Genomic DNA, 16,189 nt, shown 5'->3' with positions numbered 1-16,189 from the left:
AATACAGACGACAGTAATCAGCTGGTAGAGCCCTCTGTCGGTAGGTCCGGTAGTTGAGCATCCCTCATTTCGCTAGCTTTAGACGCCTGTGACAGGGATTAGGTACATTTGGATTCAGCGCATGGCAACACTGTGGTAATTGTCTCATGTTGAAAGATGACAAGCGTTTTGCGCATTTTCAAAAGCACGAGATGATTGGGATATAGGATGTGGTTGCACTGTTGTTAAATGTAAATTGTTGTTCGTAGTTTCTGTAGTACATCGTTGCGCTACGGAGATAGCCTTGAAAATCCACAGGTAAATAATGTAACATGCGCGCTGCTCACATTAATTACAATGTTAAACGTGAATTGTAAAAAAATTCATTGATAATCGATTGCCCTCCAGGCGATTGCTCCAATAAGCAGTTGAGATATGCCGATAAATAAGTCAACGCATTCATTTACGATGTATTCTTGTACAAACAAGAATGGGCACAAAATTGCACTATTCATTTATCGCAATACTTTTCGTATATTACGTTATTTTGCCCGTACTTCGTCCCGTGGAATGAAATACACCTATCAGAAGGTAAACGATTAATTCATCAAGCTGCGTCGCGTCTCCAAGTATGTTTGCACCTCAAAGCTTACCAAACTTGGTGTGTCTTATGTACTCACCGAATTTGAAGGAGTTGTTTGCTCGCGTTATACAGAACTCAGTTGATCCGTTTAGGTCAGACATACCACCATTGCTCAGTTTCGTGATAGGGAGCCTTGGCTTTACATATTATGCTCCATTTACACAGGGATTTTCAGAGGCTGATATGTAACGTATCAGATCTTTGGCGTTTTTGGAATACTTGGCGGAAGGAGAAACCCCATAAGGGAATGTGATTCCTGTTTGTAATACATAGTGTTGCAGGTATTAAGTTATTTCGTGTGTTTCCATGGTGGAAAAACATTCCCAAAGTAGTTTAACTTATCTTTATATTGTAATAAAACTCCAGTCAGAATTCCAAATTGGTTACTTTCCCTTTATTAAGTTGTTATTATTTCTCAAATTTTATAATAAAAAGTTATTCGCGGTCTACATGTGCTATTTTGATTGGAGCGTTTACAAATTTGTTTTCAGTAGGTTTCTTAAATTACCATAAGGTGAATGCCTGAGTGGTGCTTCTTAAGAGGGCACTGCCAAATCTCTTGTCAAAACTGAGCTTGTCTACCATCTCTAATAACATAGAGACATTGAATGCTGTTCTTTCCTTTTGTACAGTTCTTGTTTTGCTTTGCACTATTGTGAGATGTTCAACAAGACCTAAGGAAATTTAAAACTTTTACTTGGTAACTATATACCTATAAATATAAGTAGAAAATGTATATAATAGTTATCCACTGTATAACTGTTAAAGTACACTATAAACTCAAAACCTTTCTCCATCCATTACATTCCTAGTCACCTGACTTTGCACCAGTCCTTGGATTAAAGGCCAGACCTGTCCAGTGTTTGTCAAGTAAGGGCATATTAACACACCCATTGGATGTGAATCTGAAATTTAGTGGCCTAGTTGGTGCTATTTGAAAGGGGGCGGCTAAGTGCTGGTACCAGATTTCACCCTCCTTTCTATCACATCACAACCACAGGTGAGGCTGCACTCTACATGCTCTCATCCATCACTCGCACAACCAGTTACAAGATACCTTGCATGCAAGCTGCTACTTTTGTATTGACTGTAGATGATTGTTCCAGTATATAGGTCACATGACACAAAGGAAATTCGCCCTTTTTGTAGCAATAACAGTGGAAGTTGTTGCAGTGTAATGGAGCAATGGAAAATCCAGGATAAAATGCAACAGTGTTTTGAAAATGATAGCTGTTACTCACCATAAAGCGGATCTCCGCTATGTGGTGAGTAGCAACTATCGTTTTTATGATACTGTACAGTATACTGAAGGAAGATTAAGGATGAAGGACCCATTGATAACAGCTTCATTGGACATGCTTTAGCGGTCTCAGCTTCTCAATTTGCTGTACATCAGCATTCAACAAATGTGGTATCTATCATATAACATACTTTTTAATGTAAAATATACTGTGATCTATCTCTTGATGTGCTTACAGCATTAACTAATTTGTACACTTTGAAATGCCATTCATCACATACTGTATTGTAGACTTCCACATTTTATTAATCCACAATTGCAGTGTTAGGATGCCCTTGCTGTGATGTTGCTTTCAGTCTGATTTGATGCACCTTTCCATTGTAGTCTATCCTGTGTAACCTTATTACTGTAGTTGAGCCTTGGTCTCCCTTTAAAATTTTTGCCCCTAACACTTTCTTCCATTATCAAACTAAAAATTCCTTGATGTCCCTTGGTGTATCCTGCCAACAGATCCTTTCACGTTGTGCCATAAATTTCTTTCCCCCTTTTGAATTCCGTACTTCCTCATTATTCACTCTACCCATCTAATCTTCAGCATTCTTCTGGTGTCGACTGAAGCGCCCGATCCCTCCTGTCAGATTTGACCCGTGACATAAGGCTGTTGTGGTGTGTGATGTTACGACAATGCGGTATTTAGTTTGTGAGAGTGGCGTGTTTGTAGGTGTCGTTTTGATGTGATCAGTGGTGCTCTCTGGTGGTGTGTTAGGTGATGTTTTTGGTTTAGTTTGCGTGTGTGGCATGTTAATAGGTGGCGTATTGTTGCTGTCAGTGGTTCTTTCTGGTGGTGTGTTTATATGTTTACGTAATGACGTAATAGGCGCCATATTGGAGTCATGTATAGTCGTTTCCGCCATCTTTGGGACGCCATGGTTCAAAGCAGATGTGTGGAATCAGACGATTCTGTATTTCCTTCTTCTGTAGCATCACATTTCAAAAGCTACTATTTTCGTATTCTCTGAACTACTTATGGTCCGTGGTTCACTCCCTAAAATTACCTTCAGGAATTGCTTCCTAACCCTTAATTTTATTTAAAGGACATCATATTTGCCAGTGACTATAGAAATTACTTATTTCACAATTCTAGTCTCAATCTTAGAGCTGTTACCAAGTGGTACTGCAAAAAATATTGCTTCAGTATGTCCGACTTTTTAATTGTCCAACATGCATACAAGTCATCATCAGATCAAAGCCTTTTCACTGTTTGATAGTGGCCCACAAGACTGAAATTCCAATTGTAAAATAGTTTCTCTGGCAGAGAATACTGGCACCATGACAGACCAGGTCTGTCCATAAATCTGTAAGAGTATGTGGGGGTCGAGATCTCCTCTGAACAACACGTTGCAAGGCATCCCAGTAATGCTCAATAATGCTCATGTCTGGGGAGTTTGAGGGCCAGTAGAAGTGTATCAACCCAGAAGAGTGGTCCTGGAGCCACTGTGTAGCAATTCTGGACATGCGGGGTGTCGCATTGTCATGCTGGAGGAATTGCTCAAGTCCGTCGGAATGCACAATGGACATGAATGGATGGAGATGATCAGACAGGATGCTTATATATGTTTCACCTGTGAGAGTCGTATCTAGACGTATCAGGGGTCCCATATTACTCCAACTGCACACGCCCCACACCATTACAGAGCCTACACCATCTTGAACAGTCCCCTGCTGACATGCTGGGTCCTTGGATACATGAGATCGTCTCCATACCCTTACATATCCATCTGCTCAACGCAATTTGAAACTTGTCCGACCAGGCAACATGTTTCCTATCATGAACAGTCCAATGTCAGTGTTGATGGGGCTCTGGTGAAGCAGAAAGTTTTGTGTCATGCAGTGATCAATGGTACACGAGTGGGCCTTCGCCTCTGAAAGCCCATATCGATAATGTTTCATTGAATGGTTAGCATGCTGACACTTGATGACCCAGCTTTGAAATCTGCAGCAATTTGTGGAAGGGTTGCACTTTTGCCACGCTGAACGACTCGCTTCAGTCGTTGTTGGTCCCATTCTTGCAGGATCTTTTTCGGTTGCTACGGTGTCAGAGATACGATGTTTTACCGGATTCCTGATATTCATGGCACACTTGTGAAATGGTCATACAGGAAAATCCCCACTTCATCGCTACCTTGAAGGTGTTGTGTGCTATCGCTCGTGTGCCATCACTCCTGTGGCAGCTATAACATCACATTCAAACTTGCTTAAATCTTGATAACCTGCCATCGTAGCAGCAGTAACCAATATAACAACTGCGCCAGACACTTGTTGTCTTATATAGGCGTTGCCGACTGCAGCGCCGTATTCTGCCCGTTTACATTTCTCTGTATTAGAATATGCATGCCTATACCAGTTTCTTTAGCACTTCAGTGTATATTCCCTACAGTGTAATTGGTAAACCTGTCACTTATGATATTGTACTGTTGTACCCTAGCTTCTATGTGTCACAAGATTGAGTGGATGAGCAAGAGGGGAAGACATGTCATCTTGCCTTCCTTTTGTATTGTTGTTGCTTACATTAAGGAGAAGTGTGCATTGTATTGCATACACAATGCCTCAAATGTATATGTTTATACTCAGATTAGAATTACTTTGTGACTGACACAATGCAGTGGTGGGAGAGACAGTGTTGCTGGCATGCAGCCACCCACAGCCAGTCATGCTTCACAACATCCTGCATGTGGCTGCAAAACAAGCAACACAGCATATATGTGGCACTCAAGAAAGAACTAAGGTTGAATGGCAGCTGATCCCTACCATTCAACTCTGAAATGACAATCACAAAGTAATTTTATTTGGAATTTGGACTATAGTCCTTGTTATGATGATATAATTAGACAGACAGATTGTGGATTAAGCAATGTGGAGATCCATACAGTGGCGGATGCATAAGGGGGGCGTGCAACCCCTCCGCCCATTTGCAGGGCCGTCCACATTGCCACCTGCGCCGCCCCCACCAGTCAGCCCGCATGCTATTCATTCGTTTCTTTCGTCAGTCGACTCGACTGAATAGAGTTATCGAATAGGTGTACTTTTCGGTGTAGCATGTGTGTCCGTGTTACTGTGTTTGACGATGTAATTAACCGATTTGTCAGGAAGAATAGACACACAGAATTCATCATTTAAGGAAGAGAATCACAATTGTAATTTTTTTTATCATAAGATGGCATTGTCCTGTATATGTGTATACTCAGTTGAAATAAAACTTTCTTAAACTTTGCATTAGACTTGATTATATTTTATTGCAGCAAAAGTAAAGGTAGCTCAAGATATCTTTAGGGCTACCTCCTTGAGGTTTTTCTGTATGCACCACTGGGTCCTTAAAACAATAGAAATCGTGAACCTCCTAAAATTATTTCCCATTGTAATACTTACAATTCCAACAAATAAGTTTGGAAACTAATTCTATGTAACAAATGTCCATCGTGAACCTCCTAAAATTATTTCCCATTGTAATACTTACAATTCCAACAAATAAGTTTGGAAACTAATTCTATGTAACAAATGTCCATTATCAACAACATTCTTACAGAAAACCATTTGTTAGCGAACACTTTAGATTTGAAATATAACCAAAGAAAGGAAAGATTTTTAATGAGCCATTGTACCAAATACTTGCTTTCCTCGTTTTTAAATAAAACATTTTTCAGCATGTTCAGAATTTTTCTGTGACAGGTCATTTTCAGTGATCATAATGACAAGTGACAGAGAAAATTTTCAGAAATTTTTGTTTTAAAATTTGTGACCTAACAGAAGCATCAAGAACCTTTTAAAGTCTCTTTTAGTCTCTTTAGAATAGATCTTTGTAAGTATTTGAGTAGGTTCTCTAACTTTAGCATCAGCGCAACCTCAACAAGAAACTTAGAGAGGACCTTGATGTTAAGTGTCTGCTTTGCAGGAATGTCCTGTACATAACTTACGTAGTACTGGTAGATAAGTTTGTCTCATCCCTGAAGCATAGTTTCTTCTGTGTTACTAAGGCTGGTGTATTCCTAACTTATGAGCATGTACTGCTTTCAATCAGTTCTTTCAATTTCCTTTTTGTCATTGTCCTTGCTGTAATGTTGAAGAAGCACAAAGTTATTTAAGGTTTTTGGCAGCCACTTGAAATTCTGCAGTTTCTTTTTGCAAGGATATGTTAACACATTTTCTTTGTGTGAAGGGCTTCTGAGAGGCATGAGGCATATGGGTTTGTGACTACTAGACTTGTAAACAGAACATAAGGGACAACACTGAGAAACTATTACTTGCATGTAATATATGCAGTTGAATCAGGATAATTCCATGTCAAGTGACCTGCATGTCCTCACTTGAATGTCTCCACCTTTGTTTAGTTTTGTTAAATGACCAAAAGAAAATATATACATTTTAATACTTTTGGTGTAAGAGACTCAAAAGTTAAGTTTGCCAAAATTTTGCGACATTTCAAAAAAAATTTGCTTTGTTTGAAATTCTGTAATTGAGTGAATAATTATATAAAGCTGCAAAATTTGGCAAGTTAGTTAAATAGTTTTCATAGTGTACAGTCCGTAAGTACTAAATCATTTGGTTCACCACTTTAGTGCCATGTAATCCGTAGTGTTCAACATATTTTGTCATATCTAATGAATCAAAGTTTAAGTATTTTGATCCCTCTGTATCTTTTGCGGATTTACTGTATAGTATCTTCTTTATAAAACCAAAGGTTTTTCACTTTTGGATTCATAGTTTTCAAGATAGACGAGATGAATTGTAAAAAAAAAAAAAAAAATTACTGTGAAAATATGTGGATTTTAAACCCTGTAACTCATAGGGGGTTTTGCATCCGTACTTGGATTAAGTACCTCTATTTATAAAGTTTGTTGGAAGGCAGTAGTAAATGAAAGCAGAAACTCAGTATGCTCTGAATGCAAAATGAAACAAGAGTTATTCTCTAAATTTTCAACTTTGAAGAACTATATGAAGCAAGGAAAAAGACCATTAGAAGATTTAATCAAATTATATTTTTGCAAACAATATTTCATACTATTCCTCTGATAACCTGATCAATTCAGTAAGTGAAGAAAACCTGCCAAAGTGTACTGTTAGTAAGGTGAATGCCATGTTACTATTTGTTGCTCTTTGGTTCCAGCAGAAGGCTGCAGAACGTTGAAGACTTTTCGTGAATACTGAAGAATGGGATACAACCCATCGTCTTTAAAAAATGACATCACAAGTTACCACAGATGGTGCATTGCAGACACAGATGAATGTTGAGAAACAAAGGAACGTAGAACAGAGAAAACAGAACATAGACATGTACCATGTATATCCATATTTCGAATGTAATTTTACACATATTGCTTTTTTCACAGTAGAAAGTCCTAGTATCCTAGTCTTCACTTGACCTATATAGATAAACTGAAGGATAGGATTCTGGTGCTAGCAAAAAAAGGGGGGGGGGGGGGGGTGTGACATAGGTAACATTAGCATGGAGCACCTCAGCTAACATATAGGTTGTATCCTGTACCTAAGTTGACCTATGTAGGTCAACTGAAGTACAGGATACAAATTTTATGTATGTTGGTTTTTTTCATCTTCACTAGTACTGGTGTCAACAGAAGAATAGGAGACTAGTACTATCATAGGTGAAAAAAGGCAAAAATCATAAAATTTTTATCCTGTACTTCAGCTGACCTATACAGGTCAACTGAAGAATAGAATACTAGTACTAGCAAAGACAGAAAAAGTGACAAACATAAAATTTGCATCTTGTATTTTTATTTGCATAGGTCAGCTGAAGAATAGGATATTAGTACTAGTAAAGGTGAAAAAATGCAACAAATACACAATTTGTATCTTGTGCTTCAGTTGACCTATATATCAACTGAAGAATAGGATACAGCCTTTGTAGTTCAGCTGGGACACAAGATGCCAGTGTTATGTATGCTGCCTTTTTTGCCTTTGCTGTTGCCAGTATCCTATTCTTCAGTTGACCTCCGTAGTATAGGGTACAAATCAAACGCAGAGGAAACAGCAACTGGAACAATTCACTATGAGAGAAAGGTATAATTCAAAATGTGTACACAAATGACTTAAAATTACCACAAGTGCCAAAAAGTATACACAATATTTATCTCTTAATAACACAGTTATTTATTTTTATTTTCAGTTATGGCACTTTGCCACAGAAGATAACCAATTTGTCATCCATGGCACAAAAATAAACAACTAATATCTATGACTAAAATATGACATTGGTCAGACCAGACAAGTTGTATCCTATTTGTCAGTTGACCATACTTTTCTCCTTAACATAAGGATCACTTGAGTTTTTCTGATCAGAGCTTCAGTAATGTATGATATCTACGTTTCATCTTCACCATAAAACTAGTTTGAAAAACAGTTCTTTCAAAGATCAAGATGTACTCGTGTTTCAAAGAAGGATCATTACTTAAAAATAATTGAGTCATGTTAATGAAACTCTGTAAAATCAGTAAATATGGTTCATTTGGACAAAGTATTGTGTCAACCTATGTAGCAAATTGGCTTCTGTAACAGCTTCAGTTTCATCTTATCAAGATATGCAGATGGAAGTGTGCAAAATCTTTAATGTTAGTTCTGCTCTTTTGTTGGAGATTCCTGTCATAGAATTAAGGCAGTTTGTGAAAATGATTAAAAAGAAAATGTCAAAAGTAAAGTTAATCAGGCACAAGGGCTAATAAGTTGTCAATAGATATCTGCTAGTGGCTTTGATCATGATGTTACAGCGATTAGAATGTCTAGGAAAACATGAGTGAATGAATTACTTTCAGTATACATATTCAGCATTTGTCAAGCTAGGAAGGAAAAAAAAATGTGCATATCATCCCTTGTTGCAGAAATTAAGATTCTTACATTGCCACAGAGCAGTTGGTGTATTAAAAAACTAATCAACATTTTGTGCCTCTGACAGATCCATTAAAAAAGCTGTACTTTAATCTTTTGAGGATGATGAGTTACGTATGTTATGCTCTGGCATTAAGGAATTTGTTTCTGCAATGAATGGGGAAATAAAAGTTTAAAAACAAAAATGACTGTTTCTAGCCAGTTCAAAAGAAATATTTATTGCTGAACAAACAAAGCATGGAAAAAATAGGCTCTTCTAATTTATGTGAATGCCACTGAAATGGCGTCTTACTGTTAATTCTTCAGATGTCCACTCACCAAAATGCATTGAAGCTTGTTAGTAGCGTCATTGAAAAGAAGAAAATTACTCACTCCAGTAGGCTCCCAACTCATTTGTGAGTAAATGCATGATGAGCATGGGGCCCGGAGCCAGTGTAGTACTTCTTTCGTTCCCTTGCTCCAGTCTTATTCTCGGACTGTAAAAGTCCTTCCTCAGGACTGATCTGGAGAACATATTCCCTATTGACAACATGGCATGTTTGCAGGACGTAGATAGTGGCTTTACCCATTTTTTTTGTTTATTGTAGAACACATTTCAGTTAACTCACATTTGGTCACTACATCCATGTCCATGTAAGAGATCACAGGTTATCTTCACAGTAGTAGCCTCTGACTAAACAGGAAGTGCACAGTTGATGCTTGAGCTGTTGCTTTTGAGTACCACTATGCTTTCACTGAATACCACTATGATCATAAATACTACAAGTAATTTATATGGCATATATTGGCAGTATAGTAATGAAGTAATGTAAAATTGTGCCTTACAGCGGTTCAGTGTAATAGTCATCATTCTATTTTCATAGATGTTACATTCAAGAAACAAAAAGAAATTTAGATGGAGGTCATATTACACCAGTGTTACTTAGTGCAAAAAGTTACGAATACATTTTAAAGAATAAAGCATCATTGGATACAATTGACTCAGAGGTAAAAAGTCATATTTTTAAAATAATGGCTTTGAAAAAGGGATTTACATGTTTCCAATGTGCTTTGAGATCCTGCTGAATCCAGTGGTACTAGGGGGGTTAAACATCTGTGTGCTTACGCTCACAACCTAATTAAATGCAGGTGTGTGCTGGAGTCTACTGTCTACTGGTCCACCGAAGATGAACTGTTCTAGTTCACCTCCTTCATGGTGGTAATACTGCCAACATGTCTTTTATGCTGAAAACCTCAAATCCACTTTGCAAAAGTGAGGCATCCTCTTCTCCTCCACCCCCACCCCCAACCCCTTCTGTGTAACCCTGAGTTGTATAATGAGTCTTTCACTAACTGGGAACTGGTTCAAACTTTTAACTTGTCCCATGGCACAGTTCTAGGCTGTGATTAGATTCAAAATTGATAAGACTCTCATCTGAATGTGTCTCACAGACTCCATTTCATCAGGGCCCTCAACTTTATTTGGCTAGAAGTATCTTCCCTTCACAATCTAGAGATAGTATTATCTTCCAGTCCTTAAGCCAGGCAAAAACCCAATGTCTGTCAACAGCTATTGACAGATTACCCTCATGCTCAGTAAACTGCGTAAAAGGATTGTAGCCCAAGTATTATGCGGGGTTCTCCATTCAGGAGACCTTTTGTTTACCTATCAGTTAAATTTCTGAGAAGGACATTGGAGAAACATCCTATAGGCTTTCTCTCTAAATGCTTAAATCTCTCTGTACTAATTTTTTACCTAAATAAGGCATATGACAGCACTTCACAACTTAACATTTTACTTATTCTCCATGAGGTTTGTGTTCAGGGCCTCCAACAGTTTTTTTTTTTTTATTCTCGGTATTTTATACCTCATCTCTGCTTAGAGAGGTTCAGGAGACTGGCTTACCTTGATTCCATGCTGAGTTGTATCACCATCAAAGAGCCAGTTGCAGATCAGTTGCTACCCCTGGATGATATGTCAGCAAGTGGTGGTGGAGCAGCAGCTGTTGTCTCTCACCAGAAATTGACCCTTGGGGTCATCTTCTGCTCTCTGGCTTGTACACAGTACATCCAACCCACATATTTTCATCTCTCTATCAATCATTTCCTACTCTGCATCAATATCACTTTCAGTGCCTAGAGTTTATCATCATTGCAAGCTATCACAATGCAGTTATATTTCTTGCTCACGTCACTAACTCCAGGTGGACTATCCCCTGAACAAGAAACTGATGACCTCACTGCTTAGTCTCATAGCCATACAGCCAACCAAATGACACTACAGCCAGCCAAATGACAAGGAAGAAGAAATTACAGTGAAAAGGTTGTGTGGGCTTAAGTCGTTTGTTTTTAAAATGTCAGGATGACCAGTTGATGATTCCCAAAATTTGTAGTTTCAACACTGCATCTGGCTGATGGCTAATATGTTGAGGGCATGTATGACAACAGATAGTGGGTTGCCAGTGTTAGAGAAAAATCATTTGAGATTTTGATTTGCCATTTCAAAGAGATATATTATAGATCCCGGATCATCACATTATTACACATCTACCAGTGCCTTCTAAGACATCATTGGATCAGCAGTACAGTTTCTCAGATGAAAACAAAAAAGCTGAAAGATTTAGTTCACTGTGGCAGTGATATTGTGTAGGCTTGGGAATCATAAAGATAACTAAATATTATGAGCCCTGGGGACCTGTGTTACATACCTCAAAAACTTGAGAACCCTTGTTAAGCATCCTACTCGTAGACTTTGAAACCTCAAAAAGTCATCCAATTTCATCTGACTTTTCCTAGCTGTTGCACATGACCTCTAGGCTGGGTCATTTATTAACTGGTAGTAAGCTTTCAGTTTTATTGTTACTGACAACTGCTTTCAAAACTCTTGTGTTTGATGATGCTCTGAAATATTGATTTACAGGAGAACTTTGCTAAATACTTAAGATCTTCGTGGAAGAAAGCAAACTTGACATTTTGTAGAGAGAGAAAAAAAATCCTTGTTCAAATGATTGTTAATGCAGTTAATATGAATCCGGCATCCATTCTGAGATACAAGGGTTTGTAAAACACTTTGCAGGTTTACTTAACGTTAACATCCCCGCACCTGCCTCAAAATAATTATTACAAAAAAACCAAAAAAACTTGCAGGTTTTATGCACAAACTACTAAGCAACAAGGTCAAAAGGACAGAAATCAAGATACTGAAACTTGTAAGAAGTGTTATTGGAACAAAATGTTTTGAAGACTTTGAGTGGCTCCTGAACTTAAAATAGTGAACCAAATTAATTAAATCTTTCAGAATGTGCACAGAACAAATAGAAGGTTTTCTGAAGTGTTATGGTTGTAATGATTATCCACTGAATTACAGCATTTTAAAAAGGAACCTTTTTAAAAAAATTTACTGTGATATACTGTTAAAATTTTTGGACTGCAAATTTATGAAAGGAATAGATTGGTACTCACCATGTAGAGGAGACATTGAGTCACAGACAGGCACAGCAGAAAGACTGCTATACATTTTAGCTATTGCCCCCCCCCCCCCCCCCCCCCCTCACACACACACACATGCGCGCACACACGCGCACACACACACACACACACACACACACACACACACACACACACACACACACACACACTTGCAACTTGCCGCAATCTGTGGGTGGGAGGGGGAGGAGTGGTAAGGAGGAGACTGGGTGCGGAGGGATAGGAATAACAGGGGTGAGGAAAGGTGTAGTGCTGCTTGTGGGAATATGCAGGGACATGATGGGACAGTGCAGGGCTGCTAGGTGTAGGCAGGAGGTTTGAGGGGAGGGGGGTAACCAGAAAAGGAGAAAGTAGAGGAAGGGGAAAATGCCTGGTCAGTGCGTTGGTGGAATAGAAGGTTGTGTAGTGCTGCGGTGGCAGCAGGGAAGGGAAAGGTAGGTGAAGGGCAGGGACTAGCACATGTTAAGGCCATGGAGTTATGGGAACATAGGATATATTGCAAGGAGAAATCCTACCTGCACAATTCAGGAAAGCTGGAGTTGGTAGGAACGATTCAGGTGGCACATACTGTGAAAAGCAGTCATTGAGGTTAAGCGTGTGGTGTTGAGCAGCATGTTCAGCAACTGAGTGGTATAGCTGTTTCTTGGCCACAGTTTGTCGATGGCCATTCGTGCGGGCGGTCAGCTTGTCATTTGTCATGCCCACGTAGAAAGCAGCACGGTGGTTTTAGCTTAGTTTGTACATCACATAACTGCTTTCAGTGGTAACACTGCCTTTGATAGGAGATGCATGTGACTGGACAGGAGAAGGTGGTGGTGGTGGTGGTGGTGGTGGTATGTATGGGACAGGTCTTGCGTCTAGGTCTACTGCAAGGATATGAGGCAAGGAGTTGGCAACAGGAGTGGAGTAAGGATGGAAAAGGGTACTGTGTAGGTTCTGTGGATCACAGAATATCACTTTGGGAGTGGTGGGAACGATAGTGGCTAGGATATTCCTTATTTCAAGGCATGATGAGAGGTAGTTGAAATCCTGGAAGAAAATATGGTTCAGTTGTTCCAGTCCTGGGTAGTATTGAGTCATGAGGGGAGTGCTCTTTAGTGGCTGAGCCATGGGTGTGTCTAAGATTACTGGTGACCGAAGGGACAATTCACAGGAGGTCTGTTTCTGTACTAGGTTGAGAGGGTAATTTCAATCTGAATGGTGGGCTCCATATGGTTCCCAAGTTGTGCAGCGACCGTAAACCATAAAATTACCAAATAAGCAGCAACCAGTTGCAAAATCATGTTTTCTTTATTTACTTTTGCAAATCGATTTCAAAACATGATTTTGCAACTGGTTGCAGCTTATTTGGTAATTTAATTTCAGTCTGTCAAGGCGTCAGTGAGACCCTTGGTATATTTGGAGAGGAGCTGCTTGTCACTACAGGTGCAGCCACAGATGGTCAGACTTTGTGAAAAGGACTTCCTGGTATGGAATGGGCGCCAGCTATCGATATGGAGGTATTGCTGGTGGTTGGTAGGTTTGATACGGATGGAGATGCCAAAGTAGCTGTATACAGACTGGCCTCAGCAGCCAGAAACAGTGGCCGTGTGTGTGTGTGTGTGTGTGTGTGTGTGTGTGTGTGTGTTTTCTACTTTAGAAAAAGGCCTCTTGGCTGAAAGCTCAGATGTGCAGCTTTTTTTTCTGTCTGTAACTTGGTGTATAACAATGGGTTTCCTACTCTTCCTCTTTATCCCTTTATTAACTTTTCTAAATTTTTATATGGAAGGATATTTGTTAATGCCATTAATAAACAAGTTTGTAATTTATATTGAATTGTTTAAACTGCTTTTTATATAAATGCATACAGTGCATTAGTCAAGTCAGCAAAATTTTTTATGATGTTATATGCTGGGGCTTGCCCTGCTGCTCATAGATTAGCATTAGTGTAATTCTAACAGTCTGTGCAAAATTTAATCGGTTTTATTTCTGTTTTGCCATTTTACAGGGATGGTTTGCATTCCCTGTATTGTAGTACCCTTCTTCTTATTTATATGGTACCGCTTCATTCAGCCAGTTGTCTTGCAATACTGGAATCCATGGAGGCAAGTGCAGAGCTCTAGTACTTCTATTGCAGATTCTGGGCAGCTTGACAGTGAATCACAAGGAGGGAAACTGGAAAATGGTGACACAAAAACTTCTATATCCTCAGCAAAATGCAGTGATAACATTGTGAAGGAAAAGTCTCTGTAAAGCATTTATATTGGTTATTCTTCCTAGCATTCCTTTGTTATTTGTTATTTTAAAAAAATTCTATAAAGTGTAATATTCATTTTGAAATGCAAGCACCAATAAAAAATATTATCAATTAATCATAAGAAAGTGATGCAAAATTTTGTAGTAAGTTCCACTATGAAACCTTAACAGAAATATTTTATTTCTGATATCAGTTCCTGAAGAACCAAAATTGACCATGACTTTCTTTTATCTAAATTTTGTCACTGTTGTTGTAAAGCAGTTTTTCCTTGCAAGGAAAGAGACAAAATTCTCTGTCCATTAGCTGCAAAGTATGTTGACTCTCATCTGTACGACAATGCTAAAAAAACTGATAGTACTGTTGATTTATGCAGCGCAGCACTTGTCCCTGTAATATGCCAGTAATGAGCATCAAAAGAGATACAGGTATTAATGAGTGCAGCGTTGTTGTAGCAAGACTGAATTCCGTAATTCCCAAATCGTCCAAAAATAAGCAAAAAATATACCTATTTAAAAAGCAGATAAAAATTTGTTTGGTGCCTTCCTGAGAGACAATCTCCACTTCTTCCAAATTAACAATGTAAGTGCAGACCAGACGTGGCTTGAATTCACAGAAATAGTATAGACAGCAATTGAGAGATTTGTACCAAATAAACTAATAAACAACTGAGCTGATCCCCCTTGGTACACAAAATGGGTCAGAACGCTGTTGCAGAAACAACAAAAAAGCCTGCCAAATTTAACCAAATGGAAAATCCCAAAGATCTTTTACAGAAGTTCAAAATGTAGTGAGGACTTTAATGCAAGATGCTTATAATAGTTTCCGCAACAAAACTTTGTCTCAAAATCTGGCAGAAAATCTAGAGAGATTGTGGTCATATGTAAAGTATGCTAGTGGCAAGACACTATCAATGTCTTCTCTGTGGGACAGCAATGGAAATACTAGCAATATTACGTTCCTTTCAGAGTATGCTGATGCAGCAGCCCCGTACTTAACAGTCGTATACAACCATTCGCTCGACGAATGATCCGTACCCATAGACTTGAAAGTTGCACAAGTCACACCAATATTCAAGAAAGGCAGTAGGAGTAATCCACTAAATTACAACCCCATATCATTAATGTCAATATGCAGCAGGATTTTGGAAGATATATTGTGTCCAAACATTATGAATTACCTCAAAGAGAACAGTTTGTTGACACACAGTCAACACAGGTCTAGAAAACAACATTCTTGTGAAACACAACTAGCTCTTTACTGAAACGAAATGTTGAGTGCTATTGACAAGGGATTTCAAATTGATTCTGTATTTAAGATTTCGAGAAGGTTTTCAACACTGTACCTTACAAGTGGCTTGTGATCAAATTGTGTGCTTATGGAATATCGTCTGTTATGCAACTGGATTCATAATTTCCTGTCAGAAAAGTCACAGTACCTAACAACTGGTGGAAAGTCATAGAGTAAAAAAAGAAGTTATTTCTGGTGTTCCCCAAGGTAGTGTTACAGGTCCTCTGTTGTTCTTCACCTATGAGGGTTGGAACTTTAATAGTGGCAACTATTTATTTACAGCTCGTACAAAATAGATACGTGTTTCAAAGTTTTATTGACCTTCAGAGTAGTCATCAGCATTGTGTATAACCCGTTGCTAGTGATGTGGGAGTCACAGGATACTCTTAGCGGTACCAGTTGTGTCGACGGTTTGAGTGGTGCGGTCTATTTCCCGACAAAT

The 16,189-nt window shown here is 38.7% G+C and overlaps 1 protein-coding gene across 3 annotated transcripts; it reads left to right on the top strand.

Moving 5' to 3' along the window:
• Positions 1-110: 110 nt before the first annotated feature.
• On the top strand, positions 111-14,575 carry LOC126412399 (UPF0729 protein CG18508). 3 transcript variants are annotated; one of them, XR_007575284.1, is made up of 3 exons: positions 142-297; positions 1,435-1,622; positions 1,729-1,869. XR_007575284.1 is itself a non-coding variant. In XM_050081976.1 (3 exons), exons 2-3 carry the CDS (start codon positions 7,096-7,098, stop codon positions 14,454-14,456), a joined length of 366 nt encoding a protein of 121 aa, XP_049937933.1. In that variant the 5' UTR covers positions 152-297; positions 7,027-7,095; the 3' UTR covers positions 14,457-14,575. The 3 variants fall into 3 exon arrangements, 2 of the variants coding, with proteins under 2 accessions (XP_049937934.1, XP_049937933.1); XM_050081976.1 differs by lacking the exons at positions 1,435-1,622; positions 1,729-1,869 and adding exons at positions 7,027-7,216; positions 14,212-14,575 and having other exon boundaries at positions 152-297; XM_050081977.1 differs by lacking the exons at positions 142-297; positions 1,435-1,622; positions 1,729-1,869 and adding exons at positions 111-135; positions 14,212-14,575.
• The last annotated feature ends 1,614 nt before the right edge of the window (positions 14,576-16,189 follow it).

The sequence above is a fragment of the Schistocerca serialis genome, chromosome 7 (genome assembly GCF_023864345.2).
Source record: "Schistocerca serialis cubense isolate TAMUIC-IGC-003099 chromosome 7, iqSchSeri2.2, whole genome shotgun sequence".
Lineage (NCBI taxonomy): Eukaryota > Metazoa > Arthropoda > Insecta > Orthoptera > Acrididae > Schistocerca > Schistocerca serialis.
The sequence above is the reverse complement of the archived record's forward strand: the minus strand, read 5'-3'. Positions and strand labels throughout refer to the sequence as shown.